This window comes from Littorina saxatilis, linkage group LG1 (assembly GCF_037325665.1).
Source record: "Littorina saxatilis isolate snail1 linkage group LG1, US_GU_Lsax_2.0, whole genome shotgun sequence".
Lineage (NCBI taxonomy): Eukaryota > Metazoa > Mollusca > Gastropoda > Littorinimorpha > Littorinidae > Littorina > Littorina saxatilis.
Genome location: NC_090245.1, coordinates 46,470,728 through 46,486,795, shown reverse-complemented (window position 1 = coordinate 46,486,795; position 16,068 = coordinate 46,470,728). Strand labels below are relative to the sequence as shown.

The 16,068-nt window shown below is 42.0% G+C and overlaps 2 protein-coding genes across 3 annotated transcripts in view; one reads left to right on the top strand and one right to left on the bottom strand.

Annotated features, from left to right (window-relative positions):
* Positions 1–1,213, bottom strand: part of LOC138971358 (short transient receptor potential channel 4-associated protein-like) — a 42,658-nt gene extending 41,445 nt beyond the window's left edge. For both annotated transcript variants that reach the window (XM_070344084.1, XM_070344092.1), the window contains exon 1: positions 1,042–1,213. In XM_070344084.1, the coding sequence (XP_070200185.1) occupies positions 1,042–1,146 (105 nt within the window). In that variant the 5' untranslated portion in view covers positions 1,147–1,213. The remainder of the gene's footprint in view (positions 1–1,041) is intronic.
* A 246-nt stretch (positions 1,214–1,459) lies between these two features.
* LOC138971371 (uncharacterized) lies at positions 1,460–4,307 on the top strand. The gene has a single exon (XM_070344105.1). The coding sequence runs from the start codon at positions 1,940–1,942 to the stop codon at positions 3,557–3,559; it is 1,620 nt and encodes a 539-aa protein (XP_070200206.1). The 5' UTR covers positions 1,460–1,939; the 3' UTR covers positions 3,560–4,307.
* Positions 4,308–16,068: the final 11,761 nt, after the last annotated feature.

Genomic DNA, 16,068 nt, shown 5'->3' with positions numbered 1-16,068 from the left:
CAGCCCATGAACGAACAAACAAACTGTACTTGAAAAAAACATTTCACATTTAAATGGGAGTGTAAGTTAGTCTAAGAATATAAATATTTATATACAGACACCCCCCCCCCCCCCCCCCTGAAGACCTTCCTTTTTCTGTTCACAATCTCTATAATTAAAGACCTTCCTTTTTCTGTTCACAATCTCTATAAATCTAGTATAAATTCACCTTCAAGACCTGATATTTTTTCAGATATTTGGAGATCTTAGAAAAGGGTTCCACTGTTACTTTATCAGCTCATGCATGGACAAGCAAGACATCATTCTCTCCCAATCAAGTGAAATAACTGTCGCATAACTTTGAAGGCGCTTGTCCAGTACTGTATCACAGTATGACAAGACAAAAAAACTTATCCCCGCACAGTCACACCTTGAACTTGAGCACCTGCTTTAACTTTAGGCACTTGAAATCACACAAGATAATTTGCAGAAGGATCAGAAGCAGACAAATAAAACTAGGTTGAAGAAAAATGTGTATTAATTACTTCTACAGAGTAATCATATTCCTTTTGCTACATCAAATGAGCTATGTAGACAAAGGACCTGGAACATTGATGGATTAGGGAAACTACCACTGTACCAGTACCGGATTACTATGAGCAGGAATTCAGACAAGAGGAGGGAAAGAAAACCTGAGCGGCCCGAAGAGGCTGGCAAGATGGCACATCAGCCATACCTCAAAATTAGGTGCCTGTGAAAAAAACTCATGTGTTGTTTTCATGTTATGGGTCACGTCGTTGAACGTAACAACGCATTTCCCATTCTTCCGCTCCTACTCACTGTAAATACACAAACAATCATCCCCACAGTTTTACATACACAAAGTGATGTATTGTGAAGCAAAATAACGTTTTTATTTTGGTGGTGTCTTTATCTTTTCTGTGAAATTAGCTGATTGTCAAGGACAAACGTGTTTCTGTGTGTCCTTTCTGCTTTCATTATCACAGCCATGGTCTGTCAAAGACATTGTTTAACTTCCGCTTGTGTGGCCACTCTACTTACCTGGCTTAGCCGCTGAAATCCGTTTCCCTGATAGTGCCATTGTTCGTGGGCTTGAAAGACTGATTTTCTCTTAACCCCTCTCTTCTCACTGTGGAACCGATACATTTTCTATACATCTAAATATTGGGAATATGTGGTACTTCCCGAAGAGCTATCAGGCGGTAATTTTTGCGCGCATGCGCTCTTACTGAAATACGGAAGTTACTCCTTTAGTCACGAATTTTCATTTTCTTTCAATTTCATAAGTTTGCAACTGTGAGATACCTTAAAATGTAGAGTTAAAATTACTGTTATCATTAAGCAAACAAATTCTAATCTAAAACAGATTTGTGTTTGCCGACCAAACTCCTTCCGCCTTATCTCACAGTTTCGGATGATCTCGTGTCACAGACGAGATTTCAAGTTGCCCAGGGAGAAAGGAAGCTTTTGGCCTATTTGCGAACCACTCAAACACAGTTCGCGGCTATGGGATAGCCACCCAGCCCCTTCTCCAACCAGTGTCCTCCTTTCGTGTCGTCGGTGTTCCTCCATGCCACGGATCAGCAGTGATTTTGCGCCATGAATAATGGCAGCAGAGTGTGAGACACTGCTTTCTCCACAGCGCGTCTGCTGTAGCAGACGACACAAATCACACAAGCCGTGTTTTGGCTGAGGATTAGTGGACAGTAGTGCGATGGCGACAGAAAGGATTTAGGGAAGCGTGATCCGCGAATTGGCAGTGTAAGTTGTGCAGGCATAGTGTGAGTTATAAACCTGCTCAGTGATATGAAGAGATTTTGCTTTATTTTGTGTGCAATTTTCATTCAACATGATCAGTATGTTCGGAGTACTCATATTCTGCACTTACAAAAACTGACATCGTGTGGACGCTGAACTGACAAAAAAGGATACAGCCATTATGTTGCAAATGTGTACCATGCCCTCACATAGTGAAAGTTATGCCACCCCACGCTCGGGTTGCACTGAAAGCAGCTTTGACAAAAACGTCAAGAAGGACTCAGAGGAAACGAGCTCTCCCAGTCCCAGCAACGCTTCCTCGGCCAGAGATGGGGTACGTTCTGCCCCCTCCCACTTCTCACAGGCAGTCAGCCAGGCATTGACAGAGAAACTGGTGGACAACAGTGAGCAGTGTTCGCTGGATGACATTCTTGTCTTTGAGTCGTCTGTGCTAGATGATTGGAGCGAGGCAGCGTCAGGATGGCGGGAAGTCGTCCCCTATCCCAAGTACATTTCCGGCCAGCCGCCGCCTCGAAACAAGTCAGAAACTTCTTTGAAGAAGGGGCATCCAAGTTCAAGAACAATGATTCACTGCATCGATGAAGACTTTGGTGATGATCAGTATTGTCCGCCTTGGAAAGCAAATGTGGAGCCAGTCACGTATCGCTATGTGCCAAACAACGGGTACTATCGCGACAACAAGAACAACAGAGGCATTCAAGATTGGCATTCTCAGAAGAAGAGCCGTTCTGGAAAATCTATTGTGACACCAGAAATGAGACAGGCTCAGAAGACACTAAAAAGAGATCTAGAAAATCACTTCAAAGGCTCAGGTGAAGAAAACTCTACTACAGCTACCCAAGAACCAGTAGAAAAACCTCAACAAACCCAAGCACAACAAAGAGAAATATGCACAGAAATTACACACAGTATTAAGCGCCTACCGGCTAAAGAACAACAGCTGATGAAATCGGCCAGTGACTTGTTCATGGAAAATTTCAACACACGCCTTGGCGCCCTTCATAAAGAAATTCAGACACCTTATGGCCCAATTATTACCAAGAGAGTAGACTTTTCTAATTTTCCCAACCACTCACCCACACAGATAACCAAGAAATTGAGGGAAGTGCGGGCCAATGATACAATGAAGTCCACTATTCAGGCAAGTCGGCAACACAGTGCAAACTTTGGGGAAGATCTCTTCACTGTTATACCCATGTGTAAGCCAGAGGTTCCGCTCAGACCCCTTGAAAAACTTACCCCGAAACACAAGCAGATGGAGAAGAGTGCTAGTCGAGACAGGTCACCGACCCCAAAATTGGTTTCCCAGGCGGATGAGCTAGAGGGGGACGACTACGATGAAGAAGATATTGATGATGATGAAGAAATGATGATCATGCTTGCAGCAGCGACCACACAACCTCACTCCTTCCCTAAAGGTGCAGAGCCTAGCGGTATCAACACAGCCCACTTGGCCCTGGCCATGACTAACTTTGACATTGAGAAAACTAGAAACGTGGCTCTCCCTGCAGATTATAGTGGTCGCAAGCCGAAACCTTTTGTTGTGGGAAAAGCTGGTGGCCCTTCCAGTCAGCTTAGCGGTGCAATGCGATACACACTGACGAACAGTGCACAAACTCAAGAGCAGGCAGCAACGGGTGGTGAAGGCATTCCTGGGGAGGAGTTTTATCCCAACATGGAGAGACGGATGGAGAAAGAAGTGGATTCCATGGGAGCATCATTACCTGGAATCATGGGCAAGAGACTAAGTGTTATCACCACCACACACAGGCTACTCTAGCACAGGGCAATGTTGAGGTTCTGTTCAGTAAATGTTTAAAAAGGCAGACTCCGCCTCCCGTAAACCATCAGTTTATGATCACAGAGCCTCCCAAGCTTTTACATACATGTCAAACATACTTTTATTTGAATGCTTACCCCTTGGGGACGTCCTGGCTGCTTTCCAATGCGAAGACATTTTGAAACAATTTTTATTTCATGTCAAGCATACAGGTTAGTTGGGAATCCTTCGCGATAAGCTCAAATCGTGCTGCAAACCTCCTGTGAGGCGGAGTGGGCCTTTTAAGTTAAAATCTACAACATAAGTAGGTAATTTTTTTTTCCTGTTTTAATTTGAATGATTTTTTATCAGCTAAACTCTCAACATTAAAAAAAATTTTATATTGTGCAATCCTAAATATTGTATTTTTCTACCTCAGTAATTGTGAACCTTCAGATTTGAAATTGTTGAGTTCAAATAAAAAACAAACTATTATCTCAAACTCAAAAAATTCATATAATTTACAGAGAAAATGTGAAAAACGTTACTGAGAACTTTCAGTCATTAGTTGTTTTTTCAGGGACACTCTTAATACTAGTCTTGATAAAAGTACACGTGTGTATTTCAGAAAATGCAATTTCTTATTGCATTGTTTTACTTTAAAGGTGGTCGTCTACAATTGTGCTTTTTTTCAATAATCTTATGGTTAGATTTTGCTAAAAAGTTATGTCAGATGATGAATGAACCATGGGGAAAAAAGTTATAGAAATTTTTATTTTTATTTTTGGGTAGCGTGACTCACGCTTCCAATATTTTGTTTTCTGTTTGCTGAGAACATGTGCTTTGCCTAAAAATACTGACCAATCAAATTCATGTCACTATGCTTATAGCCACGCCCAAACAAGTGCAGCAACAGTTTGACACTGGAGCGCTGTCTGCGCTTTTTTTTAAACGCACGAAATGCACGGGATTTGAGAAGAGTTTTGCGCTTGGCATTTTCCAAATAAGGATATCCTACTATGAGTACTACGCTGGAATACTACAATGAATTTTCAAACGGCTACACTGGCTTCGTCTTTCCTGATCGAAAGGGGGTGTATTGTTGATAATTGTAGATAATAGACTCTGCATTTTAATGGTCAAATGGCGATTTCGGTATAAAAATGTAGACAAGGACCTTTAAAAGTTCTGTTTACGACCTATTCACTATTTACACCTCTTTAAATCTACTCTTATACTCGGGTTCTTTCGCTCAGAGCTGCAGATAAGCTAGCAGCTCACTTTGAAGCATTTTATCTGACTAAATCAAAAGATCATATTCTGCAATTTTACAATGATATTTATTACTATTAGTCTGTTTTTGTTGTTGTTGATGTGGGACATTTACCTTTTTTTTTAATCAATATTCTCCTTTCATTTTGTGAATGAATGGAACTTTTTCTAGTGTATTTTTTTAACATATATATATGTGCATGAATGATTTTGCCAATATATGTATATATATATATATATATATATATATGTACCGCAATTGTGTTTGTGAGTAGGAGGAATATAGCTGTACAAGAGAGGGAGTGTGTGTGTATGTGTGCACATGTGCCTGTGTGTGTGTGCGATTATATGTGTGTGTGTGTGTGTGAGAGAGAGACAATGAAAATGACAAATCTTTATTTTTTTAATAAGGGTAACAAGAAGAAGCATAGATATGCTTTTTTGCATCTGGCCTGAGAGAGAGAGAGAGAGAGAGAGAGAGAGAGAGAGAGAGAGAGAGAGAGAGAGAGTGTGTGTGTGTGTGTTTATGTCAAAGCTTTGTTGACTTTTTGTAAATTATGTGATACAAATGTGACTGCTGTTTGCATTTCTTAGTATTACATTGTAGAACTTAATCACAAATGGCCTGAAAACAGTTGAATTATGATTTGAGATCTTTCTTTTGGTGACCAGAACACTAGTGCTGATGGGGTCTATGTCGACCAAAAGAGTGGGATTCCCTGTAGGTGGACTTCCTGTAGGGGGATTCCCTGTATACAGGGAATACCACAGTTTGGAGTTCCTGTAAGCGTTTTGCCGATCTCGCTGAAAGTCACGTGATGCTTAACGACATCGGTAGAATTTGATGTTTTTCGATCTTTTTGGGTATTTCTAAAAACAAAAATTGAGTATGGTTTGCAATTTTGATTTAAAAAAAGTTTAAAACAGTAACAAAATGAAAGAAAATGCAGCTAAAATAAATTACTCGTAATAACGACATACTGCCCACAAATTCAGGAATTCTAACAGATTTTCCTGTGGAACCGCAATTGTGGAAGGGAAGTAACTCAAATCGGTTTACGACAGTCACGCGCTTGGCACGAGATCGAGCGGTATCCTACTTCCCTACAGAAACTACACCTTGTGAGATTCCCTGTACAGGAAGTCCACCTACAGGGAATCCCACTCTTTTGGTCGACATCAGGGGCGGATCAGTTGCTTTGTAAGGGGGGGGGCACTTTGAATCGAAAGTGAATTTGCTAGGGGGGTCCGGGGGCATGCTCCCCCGGAAAAATTTTTTGCCCAAAGAAGCAAAATGGTGCCATCTGGTGCCATTTGAACTTAGAAATGGTCATAGAATCAGCATACAAAAACCTTTTTTTTTTCTTCTTCTTCTTTTTTTTTTTCGGTGGGGGGGGGGGGGGCACGTGCCCCCTGTGCCCCCCCCCCCCCCCTCGTCCGCCCCTGGACATAGACCCCGTCAGCAACACTAGTTGATGCTACTCTGAGACTGCCAGTTTATAAGATGAGAATCACAGTCTGTCAAAACATTGTTATTATTTTTTATTGGTTAGTTGATTGTGTGTAGATGTTTTTTTTTAAATTCTAACTCAAACTGTGCATTGCACTTTCATTATTATGGATGTGTATGACATCTGTGTCAAATGATTTTTGTTGGATTTTGTTGTTGTATTAGTTTTGTTTGCTTGTTCATTTGTTTTTGTTCAGACTGTCTCGTGTAGCCCTGCTTTTACGTACAAATGCATTTGAAGTGTCCGACTCTTTTTCAAGGAAATATCATGAGGTTTGTGTATGTTGCATTAATTAGTCAAAAAAGTTCCAGTGTTTGTTTGTTTGTTCAGCTTGTGCAAATTATATTTTACAAGTAACATGGCCTGCAAAACTGAAGGAAGGTGAAAAAAGTTACTGTGCGTTTTTCAAGAAATAGGTATTATTTGTGAGTTGGTATGCACCTTTTTGTTGTTGTATACATATATCTATATATATATACTACTAGTGTCTGTCTGTCTGTCTGTTCGCGATGCACGGCCAAAGTTCTCGGTGGATCTTTTTCAAATTTGGACACCGTATTCAGCTACACCCGGACATAACCTCATCGATGAGATATTTCAACACGTGCTCTCAGAGCGCAGCGCTGAACCGATTTTGGTTTTTATGGTTTTTCTGTACATCCATTCCCAGTAACTCTTCCTTATCTTCTCCAGTGTTTTGCGCATTTATCTCCCTTCCTTTGTGTGGCGTCAATCGCGTACGGTGCGCCACTCACCCCGGCAAAGCCGGGTACCCGGCGAAGCTGGCGTACGGTGCGCCACTCACCCGGCAATCGGCTCTACTTCTACCCGGCTTCCCGGCGAAGCGGGTAATCATCTAGTATATATATATATATAAATACATATTGATATGATGTGTTGCATTTATTGATGAACATGTTCAGTATTTTCATATGAAAATCAAAATGCAATTAGCCGAACTGTTTTGTGTGTGTGAGTGTGTGTGAGAGAGAAGGGGAGTGTGTGTGTGAGAGAGAGAGAGTGTGTGTGTGTGTGTGTGATAGAGAGTGTCTGTGTGGTTGTGTATGGTTGGGAGAGAGAGAGAGAGAGAGTGTTGGTGTGTCAGAGGGAGAGAGTGTGTGTGTTTCAGCCAAGCGTGTTTCAGCCAAGCATGTTTCGTTCTTGTTTTGCTTCAGTGTTGTGTTACAAGGGATTACATTACCACAGCCATTTTGTCTTATATTCCCCCCTGTGGTAATTATGGCTCCGATTCGTGTGACATGTATGTCACTTGTTCAATTAACTCTAAAATCAAAAGTTTCTTTGTGGTGTCATTGATTTTGATTCAGTGTTGTGTTGTCTTACAAGATATTAAACGACCACAGCCAGTTTGTCATGAAGAATTTTGTTCCTGTGCTCATTATGGCTCAGATTTGTGTGAAAAGTATCATATGTCACTCTCTGTGGTCCCTTACACATATTCTCAGAACCCAAGGGGGGGGGGGGGGGGGGGCAGGTCACATAAAGGATATCTCTCATTCTCTGTACTGAATGTGCAAACAATTGTGTGCAATGATAAACACACACACACACTGACACACACACACACACACATACACACACTTTTGATATTTTAATGGTTCACAATAAAACAAATTTGATTATCACTGTATAAATATGTATCATTTGTAGGTCTTGCACTGGTTCCAGACACATGACAAAGGTACTCTTGCATGTTACAACACCCGCGCACGCACACACACACACACACACTAGTATGAATCAGTCTTGAGCTAGGGGGGTAGAGAACATGCTTTGCCCTTATCACACTAATACACCGTTATGTCTCTCTCTCACATGTAACGCGACACCACTGAGACTTGATACCCATGTTGTGACGATTTGCTAACAAATCGATCAGAACCTTTTAAAGATCGACCCCCAGCCGGCGAAGATTGTGTGAGTGCGAAGTGTCACCTTACCTGACGCATAGATTTGATTGTCTCTATTCTGTGGAAAGATAGTGTCTGCTTGTGTAGATGATCATGTCCAGTGTCAGCCACCACACACATGTCCAGACTTTTACTTGGGGTAGCAGCATCGTTCTATTTGGACATACCAAAAATCAACAGCAAGCCTGCTCTGTGTTCGGAGCGGCACATTTTTGCTCAATTAATTGTGTAGACTAACGCCCTGCAGTGTCAGTGAAGAAATTGATTTAGCAACAAACAAACAAAAAAGAAATCCACTTTGTACTGAAAACAACCAGGCGATTTGTTGTAGCCGGGATTTTTGGTAGGCCTATATAATAAATTATGTCCAAATAGAAAGATGTCTCTATCGCATACAAAAGTCTGGATTGACCTGCCGCATGGTTAATATCATGACGGTTAACGCGGGAGTCTTTAAAGGCTAGACTGCAGGGGTCTGGTGATAAATTAGCGGAACCTATCCAGGCATTGTGATTTTCTAAAGCACGCACCAAAGACATTGTTTAGTCTCCAGGGTTGATAGCATGTGGAAAATCTATAGAAAAAAACTTATAGAAAACCTCGGTCATAGAAGCAGTTTGCTCATAGCAAAACTGAGTTAGTATGATCTTATACGTGGACAGGTAGGCGTACACACAGGCAAAGGGACAGAGACAGACACTGAGACAGACACTGAGCACAGGGCAAAGGCCGGGAGCCAGGCAGGCCGGACAGACAGACGCCCCCCCCCCCCCCCCCCCACCCCACGGGCACACTTTTCAAGCTACAGTGGATTCTCCGGTAACAAGTTGAGTTACATAAACGATCATGTTAAACGTTATACTTATTCGGCTCACGTCAAGAGTCATGGCTCCACGGGATGCCGATTCATTCTTTGCGGAAATCCGATAAGATTGCCCATGTAAGTGGTGCAGTCCAACAAATTATACCGTGTCAAAAGAATGTTGTGTAGGGAAAAAAAAATTTTCTGACTTAGTTACAATACAGTCAGTATTTATGGCCTGATCGAACTGAGTAATCTTACTTACACTGAATAGACAATAAAACCCGATAGGCCCCTACACTGATGCATGTCTTCGTTCCGTGTGGCCGCATTTCTTGCTGAAATCTGATCTGTGCAAACGAATTCTTTGCGGCAAGCCATTTCAGTGTTTTTCTCCCCCTCTGTCTCTCTCACAAAGCTGCTAAAAGGCGAAGGCACGTAATTTGAACATAATTTGTCAGTCTTTGACATCAGTATTCAAGATCTGAATCATCGCGCCAAAATCAGTGTGCCGTGTTTATTATGTTTGTAATTTCTACGAGTCGTCGGAGAGCCAACGGTTTTGACTGACAAAAGCGGCGAATGATTTGAATAAACAGTACAGCGGAACCTGTTGTGAAAGGTGTATTTTTGCACACAAAAAAACATCCGCATGAGACAACTGAAAATGTCCGTTAGTGGCGCTGATGGGGTCTATGTCGACCAAAAGAGTGGGATTCCCTGTAGGTGGAGTTCCTGGAGGTGGATTCCCTGTATACAGGGAATACCACAGGATTTTGTTCCTGTAGTGTGTCGCTGATATCGCTGAAAGTCACGTGATGCTTGGCGACATCGGTAGAATTTGATGTTTTTCAATCTTTTTTGATATTTCTTAGAAATTCGAGTATGGTTTGCAAGTTTTATTGAAAAACTCCACCCTGGCCCCCTCCAGAAACTCCACCTACAGGGAATCCCACTCTTTTGGTCCACATAGACCCCATCAGCGTTACTGGCAGGAGGCCTCTTATCTTATCTGTCTCATTGGAATCAGCCTCACATCGCAGGTACCGCTGCTGTAGTTTATAGGCTACGTGTGATTTTTCATGGCCTTTTCATGTTTTGTGCAAGTGGTATATACATGTGTTACAATTTGCACGTTTATTCTTCCTCCGCGAGTCAAGCTTAATAACTGATATCACATTCAATGTCTGATGTTGTCTGTGTAGAGAACGTTGTCTGTGTAGACTGAGAATAAAAGTACATGCCAATATGAGGACCGTAATCAATCCCACCCGCATCCCCGGTTCAGCCTCTGCCGTTACCAGACTAACCGACATTCAGTGTCATGTGCAGGTTTATCTTTGTGTGTTTCCCCCCAGCTCTGAGCTCTCTGCATAATGATCTCACTGCCCTCTAAGCATGGTGATGTAACTGCATAAAATGTTGAACAAAACAAAAAAGAAGCAAAAAATCAAAAAAACACGTGACCAGGGTGTGGATAATCATGGCAAGTAGTGCTGATAATTACTACCTGTTGACGTCACTGACATTTTGACGGCGACAGCACGTGCTGTCAGTATAGCCACGTGCTTCGATCGCGATAGACCTTCACGGAGCTCGTGTTTGTTGTTGGTTTTTGTTTTCTTCCTTTTTGTGTGTGTTCATACGAGTCCATTTTTTCTTCAAACAGAGCTCAACGATCTTTTGGGGAAAACAATAGCCTGATAAATGTTAAAAGACGCTGAGAACCGATTATTGTCTGTTTTAGGTTAAAAGTATTTATTCTTGCCAATACATCTTTAGTACATGTAGATCACATTCGTTCAAATATACACCCAAACGCTTCACGAAATCTAGCCGCAAAACCTTGCTTTAGCTGAACAGCGAGGTCCGGTCACATTTAAAACTTTGACGAAAAATAACCTGGCTATAGCGGCACCGTGAGCCTACAAAACACCTCAATAACGATTTACACAGTAAGGTAGACCACTCGGTGAACTTTGAGTGACCAGCCCTTGAGACGGCTGCCACAGAACTGAATCCTGTTCTACCTGCTCTAACCTTTAGCACCTTGTCAGAACATAAGTCAAAACAAGAGCAAAGACCGGTTTCACATTAGGGGAAAAACACCAATGTTGGTTAGAGACATTGGTGGCACACGACTTGAAAGGCCAAAGTAACAGGATTGACCTCAGCTCAGTGATTAGGGTCCCCGCGGACTGGGCGGAGAAGTGCCAACATTAATTAAATTTGTCCAAGACATTGGCCCTTTCTGCTGCTAGCAAAGCAGGTGAAAGCCAGAACGATGATTGTGATCGCCTGGTTTTAAGGTCCAGTCAGGTGGAACGACGCCGTTAGATTGCTGTGCTGTTTGTCAAAAGTGGAATCGCTTGCCAGTCACGGCAGCAATTGAACACTTTTATTTTCTTTGTTTCACTGTTAACAGAAAAGGCACAGTGCCAACAATTTGTGGGTTTTGAAGAGACTTTTAAACAAATAAAATAAAAACAAAAATCACCGTAAAGCAAGTTTTTAAACTTTCGTGGGTTTTTCAAATCATTTATTAACACAGACAGTCACACTGCCACTTTTACTACACGACCGTTGCAACTACTGGTTTCGGCTTGTCGTTAACCTTTGGAGTTAAAGTAAACTATTAAGAAGTAGAAAAAGACAGAGGAAGAAGAGTCTGTGCCCGTCTCAGTGCTCGTCCGTCCGCACCTCGGGTGGGAAAGAGAGGTGGTGTGTGTGTGTGTGTGTGTCAAGGGGGGAGTTAACAACCACAACAACGTGTAAGACGTGGGGTAAGGAAGGGAGGGTTGGGAAGCAAATTATAAAAAGAGATAAACAAGTAAAAGTACAGTGCATGGGTTTTTGACGTCTCTTTTTTTTCTTTTCTTTTTTTTTTTTTGGGGGGGGGGGGTCTGATATTTTAAGGCCTATGATTGTGTCGACGTTTGAAAAGGTTATTAATGGAAGCATCCGGCCCCCCTTAAAACGAAGAAAATGCTCTATATTTTATCCACAAAAGAACCGTTAAAGTCGAGCCCAAAATGCGACCATTTTTTAAGCAATGGAACGTAAACTGTACCCTGCTTGTGCGTGTGTGTGATAGACACGTTAGTGTTTTATTTATTGGGTTACAAGTAAAGCCTTACTGTTGAGAAATTACCTCTGAGCACACAATCTCAGTTTGCGATCGCTGACAACACGTCAATATTTTAGCTCTGCTGTCGACTGAAAGTGTTCAGATAAGAAGGCTGATACGCTTTTATTGAGTGCCTGTTAGAGTGGCTTTTAGCGAATAGCCAGGAGACTCGAAAGATGAATGCAATCATGTAAATGCGAGTCAGTTGCCGTAGTCTGTTTTGGTGACTGACACGGGCAATGATAATAGCCTGGGGAGCTTTAGAAACTGCGTCCCTATCAGCTACGTATATACGTCACATACCAGGACACCTATCTCACATGCGTGTCGCGCTGCGTGTGGTGATTAGGTACGTGTTCACGTCAGTAGCAAACCCTTCCATACGTCAGCGCAACGTATGTCAGATTTTATCAAGTCCAACCATCCGAGAAGGGTGTAACGGGATGCTCAATGTTTTCTGAAATCTTTCCTTCACGCTTCAGTCCATATTTCATAATTCTGGTTTTGCATCGTAGTCGCCGATGTGTCAAGAGCATGACCCCACAAACGACAAGGCGCTGAGACTTACGTCGCGTAACCTTCTGTGGGCCTATCAAGTTCAGTGTGCTCGCCTCGATTCACTTCGAAAAGCAGACACAGAAAGCAAAATACCGCTCGTTCAAATGTATTTTGTAGTTAAAATCTATTCAATGGAATGAATTCAATCCCTACGGTAGAAAAAATAATGGAAAAGCTCCCCTAGAATGGATTTTAGTGCAAATGTGTCGGTGTCTCGATAATACGTGAACACTGTGACCTTCTTTTTGACAACTTCTGAGCGGCGTAAGATACCACGTTACGTGCATACTACACCCCTATCACTGCGGGTATTCCCACTGTCTATCGCTGTGCGTGCTTCTGATACGGGCGTGATCACGTATAAAACAGTTTTTATACGTGAAGGCAACGTATCTCATATTACTTTAAAATCTAAATATGAACCATTCAAATAAAGTATGAGACCTCCTCTTACAGCATTTTCCTATATCCTGGCGCATAAACCACATTTTTACATTTAGTCAAGTTTTGACTAAATGTTTTAACATAGAGGGGGAATCGAAACGAGGGTCGTGGTGTATGTGTGTGTGTGCGTGCGTGTGTGTAGAGCGATTCAGACCAAACTACTGGACCGATCTTTATGAAATTTTCCATGAGAGTTCCTGGGATTGATATCCCCGAACGTTTTTTTCGTTTTTTTGATAAATGTCTTTGATGACGTCATATCCGGCTTTTCGTGAAAGTTGAGGCGGCACTGTCACGCTCTCATTTTTCAACCAAATTGGTTGAAATTTTCGTCAAGTAGTCTTCGACAAAGCCCGGACTTCGGTATTGCATTTCAGCTTGGTGGCTTAAAAATTAATTAATGACTTTGGTCATTAAAAATCGGAAAATTGTAAAAAAATTATTTTGTTTATAAAACGATTCAAATTTACGATCATCTTATTCTCCATCATTTTCTGATTCCAAAAACATATAAATATGTTATATTTAGATTAAAAGCAAGCTCTGAAAATTAAAAATATAAAAATTATTATCAAAATTAAATTGTCGAAATCAATTTAAAAACACTTTCATCTTATTCCTTGTCGGTTCCTGATTCCAAAAACATATAGATATGATATGTTTGGATTAAAAACACGCTCAGGAAGTTAAAACGAAGAGAGGTAAAGAAAAGCGTGCTATCCTTCTCAGCGCAACTACTAAACCGCTCTTCTTGTCAATTTCACTGCCTTTGCCATGAGCGGTGGACTGACGATGCTACGAGTATACGGTCTTGCTGAAAAATTGCATTGCGTTCCGTTTCATTCTGTGAGTTCGACAGCTACTTGACTAAATGTTGTATTTTCGCCTTACGCGACTTGTTTAGTTGTGTGGTTGCTTGACTAAAATTACTAACTAGTAAATCGGGTGACCCGTTCCAACGGCTCTGCGATATCAGAGCAAGTATCGTCCACTGGACTACTACTATCACAGAAAGACTACAAGGTCTGTCACTCACCTTCGAGTCTTCTGTGTTCTTGGAGTCGCTTCCTGGGGAAAAATATTGTTCAAGACGGTTTGCCTCTTCCTACAGGTCAAATAAATACAGTTTATAGGTGACGTGGTATCTAACGAGCAGTTTTTACAACTTTCCTCTGCGTGACTTATCTCGATAGGGATAGGTGAGGTCGGGGTACGTAACGCAATATCTAAACCTCCCTATTATGAAGATGAAAACGGTGCTGTTTTTGTTTTATTTTTACAAGACAAACTGGCACCCCCCCCCCCCCCCCCCCCAACCACTCACTTGGAAACCCCGATGTTTGCAAAGAATGAGTGAGCGTGAGAGAGAGAGAGAGAGAGAGAGAGAGAGAGAGTGAGAGAGATGAATTATATGTTTAAAAAGAAAGGAAAGAAGAAGAGTTTCTTACAAAAAGAGCGGGAGAGAGCTATCCTTTGTGCTGGCTGTTCCACCTTTTTGCTACACGACAGCTTAAATTCCCCGTGTTGGAAATAAATTGGTGAAATAATGCACGTCCAAAGTGCTGCAGTATACATGTACATAATCCAGAATAACAGAAAACCTCTACGTCTAAAACCGTCACGCAGGGCCAAATCCACTACAGAGGAACCCCCCCCCCCCCCCCCAATTTAAGACTTCCTCTCGGTCTTCTCACTCTGACTTTATGTTCATAACCTCTGTAAATATACACCCATTTTAAGACCTGATTTTCTCAGATTTGTGGAGGTCTTAAAATGGGGGTTCTACTGAATCAGAACACAACAATATTTACAGTCAGGCTCAATTTCCGACAGGCGATTCAAGCAGATTCAGGATAACTGATTACAACCAGGAACCCGCATTGCGAGAACTACATTCAGCCAGGACTGTGTTCCCTCATCTCATTACACTAAATTGAATAAACGTTGCAAGCGCAGTTACTCTGCATGATTTGTTTTGAAGTAATTACTTGCCTCGTGGTTGGTGTGTCATCAGATCAGGGACCTATATTAGATATAGGTCTATGATCAGATATACCGTTAGGTTGGTTGTGATGTAAACATGCGCCTAGCACACAAAACGTCTGTCAAATTACCAGGGATCTTCTTAACATACAGTTCAAAGGCCGAAGACTCCTCGAAGGAGAGAGGGAGGGGGTTGGAGTGGGACTTGAGAGAAACTAAACGTGCCTTCCTTCTTGTGCAAGTGATCACGTGCCCCGCGACAGACCACTCCAGGCTATTACCTACGAGAAGAGCATCCCTTATCTACATTACCCAGTACACAGATATTACTGGGTTTTTACCCACATAGCCCACCAAAAATGACACCAAAACAAGCCTTTTAAGGCTTCTGGGATAGGCTGACATCAGTCTTCTTCAAAACAACACTGCTAGGCACAACAGCTGAGCCAAATAAATTTGCATGGGTAGAAAATGAGTTGTTCTTCCATTTGAGATTTGTGTATTTTAGTGTCTGCAAGTTTGCTTTTGCGAATTTGATTTTGGGGGGTGTCCTTGGTCTCCGGTCCACTGCATAAACACTGATTTATGAAAAATAAAACTCTTTATTTCATACGGTAGGGGAATCTTCTCCTCCTTCTTCGTTCATGGGCTTAGACTCCCACGTTCACTTATGTTTTTAGCACGAGTGGATTTTTACGTGTATAACCGTTTTTACCCCGCCGTTCAGGCAGCATACGCCAATTTCGGGGGAGGCATGCTGGGTATTTTCGTGTTTCTATAACCCACCGAACTCTGACATGGATTACAGAATCTTTTCTGTGCGCGCTTGGTCTTGTGCTTGCGTGTACACATGAAGGGGGTTAAGTCACTAGCAGGTCTGCACATAAGTTGACCTGGGAGAT